The sequence below is a fragment of the Hoplias malabaricus genome, chromosome Y, assembly GCF_029633855.1.
Source record: "Hoplias malabaricus isolate fHopMal1 chromosome Y, fHopMal1.hap1, whole genome shotgun sequence".
NCBI classification, from domain to species: Eukaryota; Metazoa; Chordata; class Actinopteri; order Characiformes; family Erythrinidae; genus Hoplias; species Hoplias malabaricus.
In genome coordinates, this window is record NC_089820.1 from 53,530,365 (window position 1) to 53,552,654 (window position 22,290).

General features: G+C 41.5%; 1 protein-coding gene across 2 annotated transcripts in view; it reads left to right on the top strand.

Moving 5' to 3' along the window:
* Window positions 1–2,357: 2,357 nt before the first annotated feature.
* LOC136679515 (potassium voltage-gated channel subfamily KQT member 1-like) overlaps window positions 2,358–22,290 on the top strand; it is a 46,926-nt gene continuing 26,993 nt past the window's right edge. For both annotated transcript variants that reach the window (XM_066658094.1, XM_066658095.1), the window contains exons 1-9: window positions 2,358–2,977; window positions 13,060–13,150; window positions 20,105–20,231; window positions 20,499–20,577; window positions 20,684–20,780; window positions 20,899–21,039; window positions 21,210–21,320; window positions 21,415–21,510; window positions 21,679–21,795. In XM_066658094.1, the coding sequence (XP_066514191.1) occupies window positions 2,595–2,977; window positions 13,060–13,150; window positions 20,105–20,231; window positions 20,499–20,577; window positions 20,684–20,780; window positions 20,899–21,039; window positions 21,210–21,320; window positions 21,415–21,510; window positions 21,679–21,795 (1,242 nt within the window). In that variant the 5' untranslated portion in view covers window positions 2,358–2,594. The remainder of the gene's footprint in view (window positions 2,978–13,059; window positions 13,151–20,104; window positions 20,232–20,498; window positions 20,578–20,683; window positions 20,781–20,898; window positions 21,040–21,209; window positions 21,321–21,414; window positions 21,511–21,678; window positions 21,796–22,290) is intronic.

Sequence of the window (22,290 nt, forward strand, 5' to 3'; positions counted from 1 at the left end):
GAACACAGGGAGAACACACCACACTCCTCACAGACAGTCACCCGGAGCGGGAATCGAACCCACAACCTCCAGGCCCCTGGAGCTGTGTGACTGCGACACCGTGCCGCCCAAAGAAATAACAACTCAAGGAATTTTAAAATGTTACAAGTAAGACAAGGACATATTTTTCACAGACTGTTTTTTGTTCAAGGACATACTAATTTTACATAACAACTGTTACAAATACAAAGAGCGGGGTGAATTAAAAATGCTTCAGTAACACATATTATATTTTAAAGGGCCATACAGTCTATATGGAAACAATTGGAAAGCATCCTAATTTTAATTTTGTGATATCAAGACGTTTATATACAACTGCCTTTTAAGGCCTAGGATTAGAAAACATGTTGGAAAATGGTCCTGTAGCAATGATTTATGACTGCTTAAAGAACACTCAAACTGCGATGAATGCAGTACGTGGGGTGAAAATAAATAAACATATAAATAAGTATATAAATAAATAAACTGCAGCATGAAATGATGACGGAAACAGAACATTAGTTGACCTTCATGGACTTAATGAAGTCTGGGTTGAATATGTCGTCTCAGTTCATATGATCTCGATCTCTCTCTCCCTCTCTCTCTCTCTCTCTCTCTCTCTCAGGCCTATCGTAATATCTGCCCGACAACAGAATCTGTCACCACTAGGGTGGCACATGACTTTGGTAAAAAAAAAAACTCATTGCTCAGCGAATCAATGCTTTCCCTAATGCCTAAAGACGAGGCAGTGAGAAGTCAAGGTCATTCACAAGGAGGTTACTTTTTCATTCAGGGAAATAAATTGTGATAAGTGGAATGCTGCAATGACACTTATCTCCATGGCTTTATAACGGCAACAAGTAATGCATCTCATTCAGTACACTCTGCTGATACAGCCTACAGCATTTTAGCTGCACCTATTCGCACTGAAGTTATAAGGAGTGTTTCATCCCTGTTTGCTGTAGAAGCATGTTTAGATGGAGGTATGAAATCCTCCACAGACAGTCCGGGCTACCCCTTGGTCAAAATATTTTTTGATGACAAAGGTGAAACCTTATTTCCTGTACTGACAGCATGCTTCTGAGTTTGTTAATGGATTTTCATTTTATTAGTCATTACATCATACATCATAAAATGTGGCAATGGACACTTTTGGCGTATTAAAATATGTTTTATGTAAATATTAGGTTAAATAACTGAACAAACAATACATTTATGTGGGAATTCCATGTATAGGTGTGTATATTGTAGAGGATGTGTTAATGCTTTATGCTGAAATGTCATAATTATATGTTCCTCCAGATGACTGTGAGGAGTGTGGTGTGTTCTCCCTGTGTCTGCGTGGGTTTCCTCCGGGTGACTGTCTGTGAGGAGTGTGGTGTGTTCTCCCTGTGTCTGCGTGGGTTTCCTCCGGGTGACTGTCTGTGAGGAGTGTGGTGTGTTCTCTCTGTGTCTGCGTGGGTTTCCTCCGGGTGACTGTCTGTGAGGAGTGTGGTGTGTTCTCTCTGTGTCTGCGTGGGTTTCCTCTGGGTGACTGTCTGTGAGGAGTTTGGTGTGTTCTCTCTGTGTCCACATGGGTTTCCTCCGGGTGACTGTCTGTGAGGAGTGTGGTGTGTTCTCCCTGTGTCCGTGTGGGTTTCCTCCAGGTGCTCCGATTTCACACAGTCCAAAAACACGCGTTGGTAGGTGAATTGGCGACTCAAAAGTGTCCGTGAGTGTATGAGTGAATGTGTGTGTTGCCCTGTGAAGGACTGGCGCCCCCTCCAGGGTGTATTCCCGCCTTGTGCCCAATGAACCCAGGTAGGCTCTGGACCCACCGCGACCCTGAACTGGATAAGGATTACAGACAATGAATGAATTAATTAATGTCATTTTATTCAGATGGTTTGCCACCACAGGTTAAATGGGGTATTATGGTAATATTTGTTTACATTCATACATAGATTGGACGTCTTTATTTGATAGATTTAACAAATTGGAAGTTAATGAAACGTTAGACAAACTTGATTTTAAGTGTTTTGTCCTGGAGTGTGTTAAAGCAAATTCTATTTATTTATTTAAAATAAATGTATTAAAACACCAATCACTAAATTAGATAACGCTGTATCGATCCCAATTTGCAAATAATAATAATGATAATAATAATTAGTGCTAAATAGTTGATTTAACAGGACACTGTGTTTTAAATGATTTTTACTTTGCATACGCATTTGTAACATTTTGTAAGGTAATTCGTAACTAGCTTCTATTAACCAATCCTAGCGCAGGGGGCGGGGCTACTGAATACAGGTGGTGGTGGGGGGGAGGGGCAGCAGCGGTCGTCAGTGAGATTTGAACAAGGCTAGCGGCTGTCAGCTGTTATAAAGTAAACACCGATTAACCTCAGACTGACATGAAGTGTACACTTTGGCTCCAGGGTCCAGTCTACAGCCTACCTTTAGTTTTGAAAATGACCACTAGACTAAAACTCGCGGTTTAACCGAACTGAAGCGCTGAAGGCGCTGAAACTCAGGGAAGTTTGCCTTCTAACGGTTTCACTCTCTGATGAGAAGGTGAACGGAACTCGAAGTTAAACTATGACAACTCCAGCTCAAAATGCGACAAACACACGGAGTGTGCGAGTGTGTGCGGGTGGGGAAACTCAAGACACAACCTCGGCAGGTCTGGAGATGACAGATATTCCAGATGTTCCATCCGGGACGTCGAGCAGAAAGAAAAGCGCCGCTGTATCCCGAAACCCGGCTCCGGTGGTGGACCGTACGCGGCTTTCTCCGGAGGGTTTCATTGCGGCCACCGTGACTACACGCCGGGGCTCGCACCTGTACGGTGGGTACGGACACCGCATGTCTGTGTACAGCACCACGAGACCCGTCCTCACTCGGGCTTACTTCCAGGGACGAGTTTATAACTTTCTGGAAAGACCTTCGGGCTGGAAATGCTTCGTTTATCACTTCACAGTGTGAGTATTTTCTTCAGCTTTGGCATACAGGATATATTTGTATGCCATAACTACTATTTTGACTTTCTTATTCATGAAAAGCACTTACGGAAGGCTAAACCCAGTAAACAAGGAGCGTCCCTGGACGTTCAAAATAGGTCTAAAAGTAGTCTGTACGTCAAGGAGATATTTTAAACGTCCAAACGTCCAAAATCCATCTTAATAAGTTAGTTAAGTGGTGACCAATCGATAACATCAGTGGACGTCCAAAACGCGTTTTATACAAGCAATTTATTTCGGGACCAATTAATAACGTCAATGGACGTCCAAAATACGTCTAATAGTCGTCTTTTCAATGTCTGTGTTTGGACGTCTTTTCAACGTTCATTTTCAACCTTAAGAGAACGTTGATTAGACGGCAGTCATTACGTCATTTCAACGTCGAATCAACGGCTAATTTTTTACTGGGAAGCATCTAATTATAACTGTCTTTGCACTCCTGAATCATTTGAATGTATTCATATAAGGGCTGTCAATGAATTAATAAAAGAAAAATATATAAATATTTGCATTTTTCCATTGAAAAATTGAATCACACACAAAAAAAAGTAAAAATGCTTGTACTTCCTCACATTTTGGGGAGGGAGAGTGTAGTATAATATACATGACGACCTGGCAAGTGGACCCAGTTATTTTTGTACTGTATTATAACATATCAGTATAGTTTTAATGAGTTTTTAAATTATAAACTGTTAATTTGCTGAGTAGAGGTTTCAGGCCGGGCTTTTGTATCACACACACACAAGCTTTAATGATGCTACAGTGCAGCTTGTGGCTCAAACATGAAGTGATTAAGCAAGGTAGAAGACAAAACAGCTGTGTGTTTGTTTGTGTGTGTGTGTGTGTGTGCGCACGAGTGAGAGACAAAGAATAAGAGGAGGATTTCAGCAACTAAAATGTAATCTCCCTGAGCTGAACAGTAGCGAAGCTGTGTTTACATCATTAGATATAACTTTAATACATCTCTAGGCTCTGTAAAAATGAGTGAAATGTCAGAGGAAGTTGTTGCTAAATTGGTTAAAATAATTAATGAGCATTAAAAAACCTCACGTTAAATTCCCAGATCATTTTCCGTAAGTGCTTCTTCGCTCCGTGTTCCTCCTGTGCCGTTATCACTGTGGGAATACACTGACAATCACAAAGCTGTTGTCTTTTTAAAGCCTTTAAAATGATGTTTTCAGGGAATTATCGTAAAAATTGTGCTCGGATGTGGAATGAGGTGAACTCCCTCTTTAAGGTTAAAGATGTATTTAAAACATCTGTGAAATCTTCATAAAATATATAACTATACTATACTTTATCATAATAAATGTAGATGTTGAATACGAATATGTGAAAACCTTTGACCCTTTGACCGCCTGTGGTGCTCCCGTCTGTCTGTGTCAGTTCAATATGTGGAAAAGCAAAAGGGGTCATTAATTCACAGTTTAATTGTGAAATGTGTTAAAATAAACTTCCCAAGCACTGTCTGTTGAAGCAGTGAAACAAGTGAAACTCTCCAAGAACTCTTCTGTCAGATTAGTGTCGACTCGCAGGTGGCAGTGTGGAAGGTTGCAGAGCACACTGTCTCAGAGTGTGAAGAGGCTTGTTTTCAGCTTTCAGGAGCAAGCTTGTTTGAGGACTGGATGTGTAGAGGAATGCTCAGAATGAAGGCACCAGCTGCCTGTCATGTTTTCTATCTCCAGCAGGAGAGGATGTGATAATGGCTAGCTAAACTTGGCTGCAGGGGGCTGCCCACTGGAGCCCACCGACTCTGCAGGGCCTTGCTGACCCTGCGACTCACTGTTGTCAGGAGAAGACAGCGTGTGTTTGGAAAGTGTGTGTGTCAGTGTACCTGTCTGCAGTGTGTGTGTGTGTGTTTGTAGGCTTTACTTATATCTGGTGGGTGGCTGGACTGTTACATGATTGCTTTTAAAGTGCGTTTTTCATCTCCAGTGCTCTAGGGAGGGTTCTGTGTTACATTCCTTGACGATCGATGGATTAAGAGCCCTCTCCAAGGTCCCAAATGCTTTGCCCTGTAAACGTTAAAAAAAATTCAAGTCATGTTTCAAAAGTTACATTGTGTCATATTTGCTTTAGTAGAGGAATAAAAAAAATAGGACTTGGAGGAGAGAGAGAGAGAGAGAGAGAAAGAAAGGAGAGAGAGAGAGAGAGAGAGAGAGAGAAAGAAAGGCGAGAGAGAGTGAGAGAGAGAAAGAAAGGCGAGAGAGAGAGAGAAAGGAGAGAGAGAGAGAGAGAGAGAGAGAGAGAGAGAGAGAGAAAGAAAGGAGAGAGAGGGAGAGAGAGAGACAGAAAGGGAGAAAGGAGAGAGAGGGAGAGAGAGAGAGAAAGAAAGGAGAGGGAGAGAAAGGAGAGAGAGAGAGAGAGAGAGAAAGGAGAGAGAGGGAGAAAGGAGAGAGAGACAGAGAAAGGGAGAGAGAGAGAGAGAGAGAGAGAAAGGAAAGAGAGAGAAAAAGAAAGAAAGGAGAGAGAGACACAGGGAGAGAGAGAGAGAGAGAGAGAGAGAGAAAGGAGAGAGAGGGAGAGAGAGAGAAAAAGAAAGAAAGGAGAGAGAGAGAGATAAAGAGAGAGAGAGAGATACAGATAGAAATTAGATCTGTTAATGCCTGAAATTTCAAATATAGATAGATTTGCTTCACAAATAACCGAACATTTTCAAAAACAGCTTTGTTTTTAGAGAATGCAACAGTTCTCCTTTAAGCATTTTAGTGCAGTAGGGGGCGAAGATATTGAATACACATTTTTAATATGTCTAAAGAAGAACGTAAGAGAGCTTACTAAGTATGGAACACAAGGGATGGAGCGAAGATTTTCTAACTAAGTAAACTTTGTCTGTTGCCCGTACAGAATTCTTGGATTTGAAATGATCCTAGAATTGTAGCTCCACTGCAAAACCTAAGCAAACTTCCAACACCAAATGTCACTTGACTGATTGGCAATGTTTAGTTTAAAGAAAAATGTGTAAATTAGATTTTAGAGTGAGCCATTCCTCTAGCCTTTTCTCATGTGTGAGGGTGTATGAGTGGGAGGCAGGCAAGGCAAGTCTAGCCAAGAATGTGCACTTGCTTATCACTGCTCCAAAGGCAGCAAAGCCAGGGCTGTAGGGGGGATGAAAGGCACTTATCATTAAAGCATGACCACTTTCTGTTTGTGTGTTTGTGTATTCGTGTGCACGACTGTGCCTTAGTGCACGCTCTCACAGTTGTGTGCATGTGTGCGTATGTGCACACGGCTGACCTTTAAGTGTGGATAAATCTAATTATTGTTCCTACTGCATTCTTTATTGTCATCTGTATAAAAGTGTGTGATACAAGACAGAATGGAATGTCTCCTCTTGTCATGTGAGGCTTGTACTGAGCACCAAGAGGGACCAAAGGCGAGAGAGACAGATGAGTGGATCCAAGATAAGACATGAGAGTGAAGAACAGGGAGAAGACAATAGTCCGTATTATTAACATGCAATGACTGCAGTGTCGTGAAAGCTGGGAAAACAATGTACAATTCATTTTCCTGGTCCTTGATTAAACCACAAATATCTGTTCATCCAAATTATGTTTATCGCTGATGTTTCCAAGAGGAAAATTTAAAGGGGAACACCTTAAAGGGGACTTAGATGTAACTCTACACCTTTGCCTTCATTAAGTACACAACGATCTATGATTATTCAAATAGTCCTTGCCTTTATCTTCACTTATCCCTCTGACCCTTACCTGTAGCTCAAAAGCCTCACCCTGAAGGTTGTTAATATTTTTTCCTCAGGTTTATGACATAGGAAACCCATCTGTCTTTGAAACACTGCGATTTCAAAGCTGAAATGTGCAGCCAGTGCTTATTTCTATTATTGTACGTGTTCTACCATGTAAAACGTCACACGTTAAGAAGGGTAAACACTCTTATGAGACACACATTATTACAAATGATACGGTAATTAGTTTTTATGTAATATAACAAGTTTAGTCTGTGTAACATTGCCTTTTTCTGTCCATGACAAAAACATGGTATAACGGATGATAAATACAAAAGAGCTTTCCCATAATGCACTACTGTAGGGCTGGGCAGTTGATCGAAAATTCATCGAAATTCAGAACTTCTAATCGACATAATCTTGTCTAATCTATGTCGATTATTTTTATTCTTTTATGTCCACACGCTACCAAGCTGTAGTCACATGATTCTGCCACATGGAAACAACCTAAACGCAGAGGCCGATCAAGCGACTCGAGCCAGGTCGTACCAAAGAAAAACACTGCATTTGTGGTTTGGACGTGCTGTGTTTTGACTGGAACCTGGAGGCTGTGGGTTTGAGTCGCGCTCCGGGTGACTGTCTGTGAGGAGTTTGGTGTGTTCTCCCTGTGTCGGAGTTGGTTTCCTCCGGGTGCTCCGGTTTCCTCCCACAGTCCAAAAACACACGTTGGTAGGTGGATTGTTGGTGACTCAAAAGTGTCTGTAGATGTGAGTGAATGTGTGTGTTGCCCTGTGAAGGACTGGCGCCCCCTCCAGGGTGTATTCCCGCCTTGCGCCCAATGATTCCAGGTAGGCTCTGGACCCACCGCGACCCTGAACTGGATAAGCGCTTACAGATAATGAATGGATGGATGGATGGTTGCGCTCACATCGCCCAGCACTACACTACTGTATGTATAACATTTCACATACGATTTCTAACAATGTATTTCCTATTCAGCATACAAATACATTAATGGTTCAACATTTAGAACCCACTTTGCCTAAGAGAAATTCTTTAATGTGAATGCCGTAGAACTGCAGCTTGTCTTCGTTATCACTAGTGACTTCTAAGGACTACTGCAAATGCGTGCGTTTGTTAGCGTCTACTGGGCCTCAAGGCTGTTTGGCATCTTGTGTATCTGATTATATCATCCTGGCCAATTACTCTAACACATTATTGTAATCCTCATTATGTTTTGATTTCTCTGTACTCACACATCAAGGAATAAAAAGCTGGGTGTGTATGAATACCTGGTGTACCAACAATATTTTACCTCTCAATTTACACGTAATAAAATGCTCCAATTCTTTGTTTTGTATCTCTTTACAGGACTGTTTTTCTCCCATAAAACAGATTGTGCTTTTGGTTGAGTAGGTTTATACTCAACAGTACTACTGCTGCAGCTCTGCTCTGCTGAAGGCCCCACAGGCCCAGGTCCATGGTCCTCAGTGGCAACGCTAGTTATAATGACTCCCATGAAGATGCAGGTTGTGACAGCCAGCCATAATACCCTCCATAGCCACAGGCTGTATTTCTTTAAACCTTTAGTCCCTCCCTGTGTGTCTGTACTGTTAGGTGACAGCTGGCCTTTCTTTCTCATATCAACAGCTGTGTACTGTATGCTGCCTGTTTTGTTTGTTTGTTTTGCCTCCTGTCATTTTCTTGTAAATACATGATGTTAGCTGTAAAGCTAATGTCAAATGGTCAAGCTTTAGAAGGACATCAGTTCAGTTTTTTTGAATAATTGTGGCATGTGATTTATTTTACAGATAATTATTAAAGAAACTAAGCATAGTTTCATGATTGTGATGTGTACAAGCCAGTTCCCTATAATTCTTCACGTTCTCCAGGAGTATTGTTTGCATTCAGTGTTCATGTAATATACAGTACTGCGCAAAGGTTTTAGTCACCAGAGATTGGGATTTAAAAAGCTATTTATCTGAGCAGTAAATGTCTATTTGCTAAAAACAATTAAACCAAAAAACAACAACAAATAATGCCCAACATTAGAATAAAACTTAATAACATTATTCCAGTGTGATATTCTGTGTGTGAATCTGTTGTTTAACTTTTTCCACATCTCTCCTCGTGGACTCCATATTATTTGAGGTTATCATCCAATACCTAGTTTTAGTGGTTAATAAATAATGATTTTAAATGTGTGCTGTTGATTTAACAAATTCATGCAAATCAAGGAGAATCTGAACAAAACATTGTTCTTCAAACTCACTCTCACCTACTATCCATCCATCCATCCATTATCTGTAACCGCTTATCCAGTTCAGGGTCGCGGTGGGTCCAGAGCCTACCTGGAATCATTGGGCGCAAGGCGGGAATACACCCTGGAGGGGACGCCAGTCCTTCACAGGGCAACACACACACACTCACACCTATGGACACTTTTGAGTCGCCAATCCACCTACCAACGTGTTTTTTTTGGACTGTAGGAGGAAACCGGAGCACCGGGAGGAAACCCACGCAGACACAGGGAGAACACACCAAACTCCTCACAGACAGTCACCCGGAGGAAACCCACGCAGACACAGGGAGAACACACCAAACTCCTCACGGACAGTCACCTGGAGCGGGAATCGAACCCACAACCTCCAGATCCCTGGAGTTGTGTGACTGTGACACTACCTGCTGCGCCATCGTGCCACCCTCTCACCTACTTTTTTAAAGAAAATAAATTCTTATATTTTGTATTTGTTTTACATTATTTTTATTTTTTTTACTGTAATTATATGTAACTTTATACAAGCACCACACTTACTGAGAAGGCATTATTATAAATATATATAATTATCATAGGTGCCTAAGACTTCTGCACAGCACTGTATATTCTTCAATGTGTCTAGGTTTCTCTTTTACTGCACAGCTATTTGCAGAACAGAACCTTGTGAGGTTTGCACAGTCTGTGTCGCTGTCAGATGAATAGCATAAGGGAAAACACCCTTATCTCTTAAAAAGAAAACAGTTTTATCTTAAGTATTGAGGAATTACGGCAGACTTTTGTTGGTCCAGTTGCGCTGCAGTGGAAGTGACCTTGTAGGAGAGCACCACAATGATGTGTGTGACCTCAGACTCAGTGTTTTCAAGTAGACCTGGACTTTACTCTTAGCCCAGTAGATAAGCTCCAAAGTCATTGACTTTTGTGTAGAATTATGACAGTTTATGCGCGCACACACACACACCAGGGCACTGGCCCTCTTTGTTCTGTGAATAACAGACATATTTGTATTCATAAGGTTGCCCTGCAGGAGAAAATTCAGAGTTCTATACCTCCATGAGCATTACATTAAAAAAATAAAAATAAATAAATAAATAAAAATAAGGGCGGCACGGTTATGCAGCAGGTTAGTGTCGCAGTCACACAGCTCCAGGGGCCTGGAGGTTGTGGGTTCGATTCTCGCTCTGGGTGACTGTCTGTGAGGAGTGTGGTGTGTTCTCCCTGTGTCTGCGTGGGTTTCCTCCGGGTGACTGTCTTTAAGGAGTGTGGTGTGTTCTCCCTGTGTCCGCGTGGGTTTCCTCCGGGTGAATGTCTGTAAGGAGTGTGGTGTGTTCTCCCTGTGTCCGCGTGGGTTTCCTCAGGGTGACTGTCTGTGAGGAGTGTGGTGTGTTCTCCCTGTGTCTGCGTGGGTTTCCTCCGGGTGACTGTCTATGAGGAGTGTGGTGTGTTCTCTCTGTGTCCGCGTGGGTTTCCTCCGGGTGACTGTCTGTGAGGAGTGTGGTGTGTTCTCCCTGTGACTGCGTGGGTTTCCTTCGGGTGACTGTCTGTGAGGAGTGTGGTGTGTTCTCCCTGTGACTGCGTGGGTTTCCTTCGGGTGACTGTCTGTGAGGAGTTGGTGTGTTCTCCCCGTGTCCACGCGGGTTTCCTCCGGGTGCTCCGGTTTCCTCCCACAGTCCAAAAACACACATTGGTAGGTGACTCAAAAGTGTGTGTGTGTGTGTTGCCCTGTGAGGTAGGCTCTGGACCCACCGCGACCCTGAACTGGATAAGCGCTTACAGGTAACGAAAGAATGAAAATAAAAATAAAATAAATGCTACTGCATAAGAACTAATTTTTTGACACCAACGTACATTATATTATTTAATATCTCATTTCATAATGTCTCTCTATGCATACATTTTCTCAATAGGAGGGGAATGAGGGCCTATAAGTCTTACTGTGAAACAACGTGGAGTATTTAATTGAACTGTTATGCATCTTATAATAGATTATGGTACTCCATACTCCCCTCTTCATATAGACTGCATGGATAAATCATGTTGTTGTAGGGTGACTCTTAGAATGCACACAATACAGTTGTTCCGTGAGTGTGTTTCTTCTCATTCATTGAACTCCATAATAAACATAGACCTAGAGCCTCCATTTCTCAATTTAAATATTTCCAAGCACAATGTTAGTAACGGTGAAAGTGACTGCAGTGAATTTAATATATGTCTCAGAGGTAATAAATTCAGTCATGTTTACCACTGTAGCTCCAGCACAAAGCTCCAGGGGGGGTAAAGTGTGCTCAGAATGTAGAGCAAACTTCAACAAATCCACTGAGACAGTTTCATCTGCATCTACAATCTTAAGCAATGGCAGCTTCCACTTTTTTAGAATTGTCTGAAAAAGCACGGAGTTGTTTGAACTTATTTGCTGCTGCCAGTTCAAGTGAATATGGATTTGGGATCTGTAAATGCTGCAGTTCCTATTTAGTGAATGGTTTGCCTTCATGCCTTCAAATATAAAGCAGCTTTAGTCAGAGCTCTGGTTTAGACTGAGGATTTCAAAACCAAGATGGAAAAGATCTATATGATGTCTTTGCTCTTTAAGGATATTTATATAATAGAATTTTTATTTGAGTTTGTTTAATTATCTTCCAACAGCAGAGTGGTGCAGCAGGCAGTGTTGTTGTCACACAGCTCCAGGGTCCTGGGGGTTGTGGGTTTGAGTCCCGCTCCGGGTGACTGTCTGTGAGGAGTGTGGTGTGTTCTCCTTGTGTCCGTGTGGGTTTCCTCCGGGTGACTGTCTGTGAAGAGTGTGGTGTCTTCTCCCTGTGTCTGCATGGGTTTCCTCCAGGTGACTGTCTGTAAGGAGTGTGGTGTGTTCTCCCTGTGTCTGTGTGGGTTTCCTCCAGGTGACTGTGAGGAGTGTGGTGTGTTCTCCCTGTGTCTGCATGGGTTTCCTCCAGGTGACTGTCTGTGAGGAGTGTGGTGTGTTCTCCCTGTGTCTGCGTGGGTTTCCTTCGGGTGACTGTCTGTGAGGAGTGTGGTGTGTTCTGCCTGTGTCTGCGTGGGTTTCCTCCGGGTGACAGTCTGTGAGGAGTGTGGTGTGTTCTCCCTGTGTCTGCGTGGGTTTCCTTCGGGTGACTGTCTGTGAGGAGTGTGGTGTGTTCTCCCTGTGTCTGCGTGGGTTTCCTTCGGGTGACTGTCTGTGAGGAGTGTGGTGTGTTCTCCTCGTGTCTGTGTGGGTTTCCTCCGGGTGCCCCGGTTTCCTTGCACAGTCGATGGTGGGTCAATTAGCTACTCAAAGTGTCCATAGATGCCCTGCAAAGGACTGGCACACCTTCAGGGTGTGTTCCCCCCTTCCGCTCTAGGTAGGCTCCAGACCCACCGTGACCCTGAACTAGATAAGCAGTTACAGACAATGAATGAATGAATGAATGAATAATTATTCTCTAAACTCTTCTGCATTTCTTGAGCTAATAACTTAACACAATAAAAAATCTCTAAAAATGGGCTATTTCCTCATTGAGCACTATTTCAATTATCTTGTATCTGTAGCCTTTGTCCTTTTATTAATAGCTTTTCTCAGGCCCTGATGTCCCTGCTCAAATGAAGAGAAAAAAAAGGTTTTGTTAAATAACTGTTTCAGTTACATATTGCTTACATTTATTTGATAATCCATGGTTCACAAATAATGGATTCACAAATAATATGAGAAAGATTACATTAAGAATTTTGCTATTATGTGAAATAGTATGTAATTAATCAGAAGAATTAGTCTGTCAGCAACTTTTAATGTGAATATATCTGCTGTGTGCTGATTCCTAAGTGAGTAATTTTAAGTCCTACATACAGTACACTGGACTTTCTATTCCCACATAAGACTCTGTTGGTAAGACATTTGATGATTTTACAGTTTTTCATTTAGTGGTTAATTGAAGATCTGTCAGGGAGCTAACAGTGGGTATTCACCCCAGCAGATGGTGGTAATGAGTAACAAAATTTTAAAAGCTAAGTCAGTTTGGTTGACTGCAAAACAAACAGTGCTCGCTGTGTTTCTCATTACTGACATTAATATCTTATGTCTGATTTCTTTTACAGATTTCTGATTGTACTGTCTTGTCTGATACTCAGTGTATTGTCTACTATTCATGAATATCAGGAGCTGGCCCAAGAAACGCTTTTCTGGGTGGTGAGTTTATAATAATATTATTATTATTATTATTATGAGTATTTGTAGTAGTGGTGGTGGTAGTGTGTATTTGGGTATGAGTTTTAAAAAGAACAATGGCACTTTAAGAAACCGGAAGTAATATTGTTTTCCTGTCCAGCAGGTGGCATCATTGCACAACACTTCCTAACACTGATTTCAAGTGATCCAGAGCTTTGGGTGATATGTATCAATGACTGAGATGATTGAGAATGAAACAAATGGTACTTTCTATAGTTTGGCATGCTTTTTATACATTCAGAAAAACACGGTTATAATCTGACGGTTTGTATCTAAATGAACAGACTTTCAAAATAAGTAACTGAAAGTCATATTCAGAGCATATGGTCAGCGGGAGATTATATTGCAGTATATTGACCAGCTTCCAGGTGTTTGTTTGTTGTAAGTCTCTCATGCAGCTTGCCTCTCTTGATCAGTCATTCCTCAGACAATTGATTGCTTGGTCAGCTTAATTAATGTAACGAGTGCTTTGAATCTGATCAATGTTCCAATCACAGCCTTTTTGGTAATTAGGGAGTATGTAAGTCATGAGCCCTGCCCTTTTTTGAGAGGCCATATCAGATACATCAATAATCAATTCTTCAGGCAAGACTGTGACCTGCTTGCTTGAATGGTCCAGTGCCATATGCTAACTTCAGTGGCAATTGGCCTCAGAATTACAGGTCTGTTGTTTTTATATTAAGCTTCCCATTTACAGATCGAGGGACAGAGACAAAAGGGGGAAAGAGAGAATCAATCAGGCCAGGCAGGCAGGGAAAAGGGAAAAGCAAGGGACTGAGATTATACCATGGTGACTGGACGCTGGAGGTCAAAGGTCGGTACAGCCACTGGATAATGGGATTAAAACTATGCGCTGCGTTCATTAGGCAACGCCTCGCATCACAGGTTAAGGCTTTGGCCTCCAAAGCTTGATGCAGGCCGAGAGCCCCATGGATTAGCTAGAGCAATCCTTGTTGTTGGAGAGGCCCGAACTTGGGCAAGCTAGTAACAGGTGTTCCAGTCTCTGTGTGTGAAATAGTCAGCCATCAAACGTCAAAGAGAACATTTAACAACATTCATTACTCAGTGTACATGAGAACACACATCATGCGTGAGGTAATTTTTCACAGGAAGTAGATTTGCAGACCTGGACCCCTCCTTTCATCTCCCCAACCCCCACCAAAACACGCCCTGCTTTAATGAGGTCTGGCCTGCTGTATTCGCCTCACAGCTGTTGGGGTGAACAAAGGCACAAACCATGCACTTTACTGCTATATTGCAGCAGGTCGAGTCATTCAAACTATTCTCTGCCCTGTACGATGAGATCAGAATGGTTTTGCAAGTTTCAAGCATGTGTTTAAATTGTGTTTAATCAGTTAATAACTGAATTTAACCCTTTCATGTTACAAACATGTGAAATATGAGGTAAAATACCGGCATATTCTACATTAACTGCAGTTCTACTACTAGTTTACAGTTCAATGTGAAGCAGTCACATCAATGTAAAGTTGTCTGTATGGTAGCTTTTATCAAATTCTAATAAACATCATGAATAACTCAAAATTAATTAATGCAAACGATGCCTAAATAAGGCCTTAACAGTAGGAAGAGTCCTACAGAAATACTCAGATACCTTAATATTATCTGAAAGGAAAATTTAAGAAGGTATTTGTCTTTTTCCTTAAAGTCTCTATAATAAAGATTTTTTGTTTTTTGGACAGTGACAATGTTTTAAGTCATTGCTTCACTGCACAATCACACAAACGTCCTAGCAGTAGCTCCTTAACACTTTTTATTAGTGGCAATCTGTATATTGGACTAATTCTACAAATGCAGATATGCAGCGCTGTTGACTATCCCTGTGAATCCATCATAGCATGGTATTGTTCTCTTGTTAGCAGTGCTACTGAACATTTGTAATGCACAGCTTGCTTTGCCACCACATTCACTGAAGCCATTTCTGTTCCTCCAATTGAATAAAGTGCATGTGTGACTCCATTATGGAGCAGTTATAGTGGGGAAGAGAGGTCTCAGCTCATCTGGGATAAAGGCGTGAGGTGCAGGAAGTCGCACAGGACATCCCACACGGCTGCAGGCGCAACACCTATCAGTTTCACACGTGCCACAGAGACGTGAACCCTCACGTGTGAACACCTTCTCTCCCAGAGAGAAGTCAGATAAGTGTCATCCTAACAAGGTGCAACAAGACATCATCACACTACATTCAGTTACTTTAACACCAGTGGTTCTTGCGATGAGGTGCTAGCCTCCTCACAGTGGAAGGGAATCTTAACAATGAAAAACCCTTAAATACGTCAGCAAGCAGATGGCCATGTCACCATTAGCTTTGTGTTCAAGGAGCCCTCCCAAAAACATTTAAAGACCTCAATAATGATGAAAGGCTTCCATCCACGAATAAACAAAAAGCCTAAGTTAAAGTCTTCAGCTCCTCTACACTAATGTTTTACTCCTTGCTTTAAAAAAAAGTGCTGAAGAAATACAACTGACCTCTTCAAAGGAAGGAAGGCTAAACATTATCCAGCAGCCTTTGCTTTTCCAGAAGATGTCCTCCCATGAACAAAACACCAATTAGGCATAAGGAGTGGCTGTTTACATGACTAAGGCATGTTAACTATTAGGAGGTGAAAGGACTTCCTAACCCCTGGAGGTTTTGAATGTTCTTAAGCCTGGGTTACCAAGAGTGTTAGGAATCACCTTAAACACCCCACCATATTTCACCTCACCGATAAGGCACTTTACCCAGCCCTCACCACCCCCTCCCGTCAGTGACCTATGCTTTTGTTTGCCATTGTGACGAGAAAATCTTACACTGATAAGAGTTTTACTCTACAGTTCCTTTTATTCTGGAGTTTTGCAGTTTAGTTGTTTGTAGTCATTTTATCTCTGAATGTATGTTTTGAAAATTGTGAACCACTAACATTTGTCACCACAGTTGTTTCAGCACATGATTTCTTTGACATTTTGTAAAGTTAGTTGAGGTTTATTTTTAGAAAACGTTGAACAAAAACATGATTGTTATCTGTAAAATGGTAAAGAGTTTTCTTTCTTTTAACAGTTTTTCCTCCACACAAGCACACACTTGTCATAGATTAACAATTTTGAATCACGCTAAACATTTTTGTTTTTTTCACTACAGCTTCTATAAATTATGCACTTTAATGTTTTCATTATATTTTTTTGCTTATAATTGTAGATTTTGGGGCGGCACGGTGGCGCAGCAGGTAGTGTCGCAGTCACACAGCTCCAGGGATCTGGAGGTTGGGGGTTCGATTCCCGCTCCGGGTGACTGTCTGTGAGGAGTGTGGTGTGTTCTCCCTGTGTCTGCGTGGGTTTCCCCTGGGTGCTCCGGTTTCCTCCCACAGTCCAAAAACACACGTTGGTAGGTGGATTGGCGACTCAAAAGTGTCAGTAGGTGTGAGTGAATGCGTGTGTGTGTGTTGCACTTTGAAGGACTGGCGTCCCCTCCAGGGCACAATGATTCCAGGTGGGCTATGACCCTGAACTGGATAAGTGGTTACAGATAATGAATGAATAAATGAATTGTAGATTTTCGTAAATGTACTCATATACATTTGCATATCTGGTGTGCCTTCCCCAACCCACAAACTTTGATATAAGACAGCCCAGTCATTTTTGGTGGGCTGCTTAAATCATAAACAAATTTGATTCAACAAGCCTTCCACATTTGTCTTCCCTTCTGATATGAGAAGGGGTATTTAACCTGACCTTGCTGGAGTATCGACACATTCAGCACCAGAAAGATCAGGTTTAACCACATAAAACCACATAAAGTCAGTGAGAGCAGGGAAAAATACAAGCTTCTGTTTTCAACTTCCCTCCTGCTGCTCGCTTACTGTTGGGGTGAGAAGTGGCTCATTATCTTTTAAAGGAGCAGGCTTTCTAACTGACTGTTCTGCCCTAGGCTGTTAAGACAGGAGGAGAATGGGCTTTAGTCCTTTTTGACCGAGTCAGACTTAAGTAAAACTTGTCAATTTTAATAAAACACACATTTTGTTAGCTTTATAATAGAAGTTTTTTTTCTTTTAATGAATACATTAATGTATCTTTACGAGATGCTGCCGACAGTTCAGCTGGCCTTTACCAGCCTCCGAGTGTTGCCGCGGTGACCCTTCTTTTGCTCGCCTTGGTGATCACATTCCAGCTGCATTTTGGATGGGAAATCCCGTTGCCATGGTAACAGAGAGAGGCATTGCATCTGGGGTCTCATTTCCTCCGTCTCCCCATGAGCTTCTCTCATGGCCCCTGGCGCCCACTGGTCGTCCACCCAGACCTTTTACATGACAGCTGGTCAGTGTGGTCACTAGCCTAGATTTAATTAGATACTGAGCTCTGGAACAAAAGGGAAGGGCCAAGATGTCTCACCACTAAATAGGTACACTTTAATAATTTGTTCTTTGACAGTTGTTTGCACATCATTTTTTATCTGAAGAAGAGCACCTCTGTCCATTTCAAGAATAGAATAATGTGGAAAACTAATTTGCTTTTAATTGTGCAGTCTTCTTATGGATGGATTTGACCTCATGAATGAGTGGTGTCATGGACGTCAGTGAAAAATTAATGTGATTTTCTTTTTTCAGTTAGCAGAATGGTCATTAACAGAGAAAGAAATTCACCAAGTGCTGGCACATTACTTTTCTTCAATTAATAAAAACATACAGTGCATATAATATTCATTTATTAATTAATTCATTCATTCATTCATTGTTCAGAGTTGCGGTGACTACAGAATCATGAAGCCCAAGGCGGGGACATGCCTAGGACGGGGTGCCAGCCCACTACAGGGCAGCACACATTTACACATTCTTTCACACAGTCAAGCCTATTAACACTTTTTCTACTATGGGAGAAAACCACAGCACCTGGAAGCAATCCACACAGACAACGGCGAACACACCAACTCTGGAGATATGCTCAATATAATTTGTTTTTAGACAAGTATTTACCAAAAAATAAAAAATAAAAACTTTGATGTCAAAGTGAGAACAGATGTCTACAAAGTAAAGGAGAGAAGAATGCAGTACAATTGCAGTGGCCAGATGTGCAAGTCTGTTTGAGACATATCCGCTCAATGCCTGTGATAGTGGCCTATGTGGCATGTTATTTTACATCATATTTAATGTACCTTATTTTATAGTTTTCACATTGACATCTTTTAACAAAACAAAGCCAAAATCTGTGGATTATTTTATCATTTATAAAAGCAATAAAATGGGTAACCATCCAATGGGATGAATAATGTTTTATATAAAAAAGCACTGTATGATATAAATAAATATTTGTACATAATTGTGTTGGAAATTGTCTGGAGTGATGAGAAAAACAATAAGTCTGTTCTCACACTACATCATGGCTCCAATGAGCATGTTAGCAACATATTGGCAAAATATTCAGTATATTGAAAAGCATATCACATTACAAACTTATTTTCTGTGTTATTCAGTGGTAACATGAGTATTAAACTACTGCCATAACTGCCCCTTTAATCAGTTAAGGAGGACAGATTGTGCATAGAATGGTAGTTAACTTGTTATGGTAAAAAAAAACATATAGACTGTATATAGTAAGTATGTAGCGTTGAGGTACACACTACATGAAGTGCATGCACGAGGTACTGAAGTAGATTGTGTCACACTAACAAAAATAACTCTTGAACTCTGATTTGTTAATCATTAGGGTCAGATTTATATACACTATTGTGTTTGTATTATTTATGATAGGAAGCAGCTCATGGAAATGGCTTGTTACGCACTCGTATGCTTTACTTACATTAGGAACTGTTCCACAAGGAATGCTATTTGTGATTTCTTATTAATGACACCATATGTCCTTGTTTTTGTATAGTGCAGTTGTGTATTTTTCAGCCCTAAAAATAGGTTGCTCTTACTGTCTTGGAATGGGAATTCTTTCCTGGCTCAGTCCTATCCCAATTTGCCTCTTGGTTAACCTTGCCTTATACCTATGAGTCTTGTTTTACCCTCACCCCCTGCCTAAATGCAGCAGGCCTGGCCTGATCCTGTTGTTTTATTCAGTTCTAAAGTGGGATTTGGACAAGTTGCCCCTCTGCCCAGTGCCAGGATCTGCCCTTTTCCCAGGCTGCCCAACTCTCCAGACTGCTCACAGGACACAGGGTTCCACAGCCAGCCTCATAACTCATACTTGTCTGGTTCCTAGCGGCTCTCAATAGGGCTGAATTGGGCAAAGCCTGAGCCTCCCTTTGTGTTACTCTGTTAAAGAGCAAGACAAGGGCAACTGCTGTTGTTGGCCGTGACCATGAACGAGCCTCCCTGTGCAGCCACATGACGCCTGTCAAAGCTTCCTGCGTGGCATAATGGCTCTATTAAATTCAGCCTGCCCTTATTAGGTTACACACTATGTTTTACAGTACAGTTAATTTCAATATCATTTAAAATATATAAAAATATTTTTAATATCCTAAGTCATATGGTAAATTGAATTTTTTCTATTCCCAGAGAGTTATACTTATATGTAACCGTTAGACAACACTGGTTTGTGTGTTCTTTGTAAGAACACGTTAAGATAAGTTCACTTAGAAAATCAACAAAACATTTATTTATACCCCCAGGGGCGAAAAGACTTTTTGCATGCGACTGTATGTATATTTTCCAGATTTTAATCCCTTTTATAGAAAACCACAAACTATGCCTGCTGTGAAAAACAGTCTGTATTGTCATGCAATAAAACAGCACTGTTTACCTTTATTTGCAGCAGGCGACCATGGTTACTGAAAAGAGTGACTGCATTTTACCATAATCCAATGCACCTTAAATGAACACCATAAGTGATACCCATTGTCCATGACAATGAAAACCGTGTTTGTTTGAGCTGAGTAGAGATGGAAACCTGTCTCTCTCTCTCTCTCTCTGTCTCTGCCAGGAAATAGTGCTAGTGGTGTTTTTTGGAGTGGAGTATGTGGTGAGGCTGTGGTCAGCAGGATGCCGTAGCAAATATGTGGGCATACTGGGAAGACTTCGCTTTGCTAGAAAGCCCATCTCTATTATAGGTAAGTTCAGTGAGTTCACATCTTTCAAACCCTCAAACAGAATGCTTGTTAGTCAGTTATAAATCTAGAGAATCGTTATCCAGTAGTTACTATGAATCTATTGTGTAAGTTATGTACTATTGTTTTTAGAGTGAAAATATAAAGGCCCTGCATGTGATTGTCCCTGTGCATGTGAATTTGCCATAGTAACGTAACGACTTTTCCTGTTTTGTTTAGCTGTCACTGATTACATTCCCCGCAGTCATTTCTTTGTGTTTGTACCCGCAGACTTAATTGTGGTGGTGGCCTCAGTTATTGTTCTTTCAGTAGGCTCTAATGGGCAAGTCTTTGCTACATCTGCTGTCAGGTAATTAGGATTCACTTCTGTTCAAGAGCATTATTTTTTCATTATTATTATTAGTGTGCTTCTTCTTTAAACTGATACGTTTGCATTTATCCTTGTTTTGACCCAGAGGAATCCGCTTCCTTCAGATTCTGCGAATGCTGCATGTGGATCGGCAAGGAGGAACCTGGCGGCTGCTGGGCTCAGTGGTCTTCATCCACAGACAGGCAAGAATTTAGCTAATCAGTTGTTTACAGAAGATGTCTTTTTATATATACACATGCTATGAAACCTATATAACAGTGTCTTTTGAGATATATATGGATAAAGAGTGCATACTTCCAGGAGCTGATCACCACTCTCTACATTGGATTCTTGGGCCTCATCTTCTCCTCCTACTTTGTGTACCTGGCAGAGAAAGATGCTGTTGACAGCGACGGAGTCACAGAGTTTGCTAGTTATGCTGATGCTCTGTGGTGGGGAGTGGTAAGCACCATTTGTAGTTTAGACATATCTTGTTAAATTTGGATTTAATGAGTCTCTAGGGGGACCTTTGCAGGAAAAATAAAGTCCAAGTTCATTTTGCTTGAACGTTTCTGGTGAGGATGGGGATGTTACTGTCAAAACTGTCCACATTTTTTCTTTCCATGCTTTAGGTAACAGTTACCACTATTGGTTACGGGGATAAAGTACCACAAACCTGGATAGGGAAGACTATTGGCTCCTGTTTCTCTGTCTTTGCTATCTCCTTTTTTGCCCTGCCTGCTGTAAGTTATAGACTCTTTATTTTAGAACCTAAATCAAATAGTAATGTCCTTACAAAATGTCCTGAAAAATTATAAACACAAACTTTTCCTTCAGGGCATCTTGGGTTCAGGCTTTGCCCTAAAAGTGCAGCAGAAGCAGAGACAGAAACACTTCAACAGGCAAATCCCTGCCGCTGCTTGTCTTATACAAGTCAGTTTGAACTTTGCATCGTTTATATATATATATATATATATATATATGTGTGTGTGTGTGTGTGTGTGTGTGTGTGTGCGTTTGCATGCATATGTCTGTGTGTCTGTGATATTATGCAAATTCTGCTTTTATTTATCTTGCATTGTATTTCTCCATGCGAATCAGTCGTCATGGAGGTGCTTTGCCGTAGAGAACCCAGACTCTTCCACATATAAGCTGTTTGTGCGAAAAAGGCCAGTGACATCTAGCCCTGCAGTTTCCAGTCCTAAGGCCAAGAAAAGTGTAAGTACATTTTGTTCTGCTGTGAAGAAAACATGGTATTTACTGATATCATTAAAATTTCCATTCATTCATTCATTATCTGTAACCCTTATCCAGTTCAGGGTCGCGGTGGGTCCAGAGCCTACCTGGAATCATTGGGCGCAAGGCAGGAATACACCCTGGAGGGGGCGCCAGTCCTTCACAGGGCAACACACACACACATTCACTCACACCTACAGATACTTTTGAGTCGCCAGTCCACCTACCAACGTGTGTTTTTGGACTATGCAAGGAAACCGGAGCACCCGGAGGAAACTCATGCGGACACAGGGAGAACACACCACACTCCTCACAGACAGTCACCCGGAGCGGGAATCGAACCCACAACCTCCAGGTCCCTGGAGCTGTGTAATTGCGACACTAACCTGCTGCACCACCGTGCCGCCCAAAATCTTGCCAATATTTTTTTTATTATTCAATAAAATAAAAACATTATAAACACAAAGGTCTTCATTG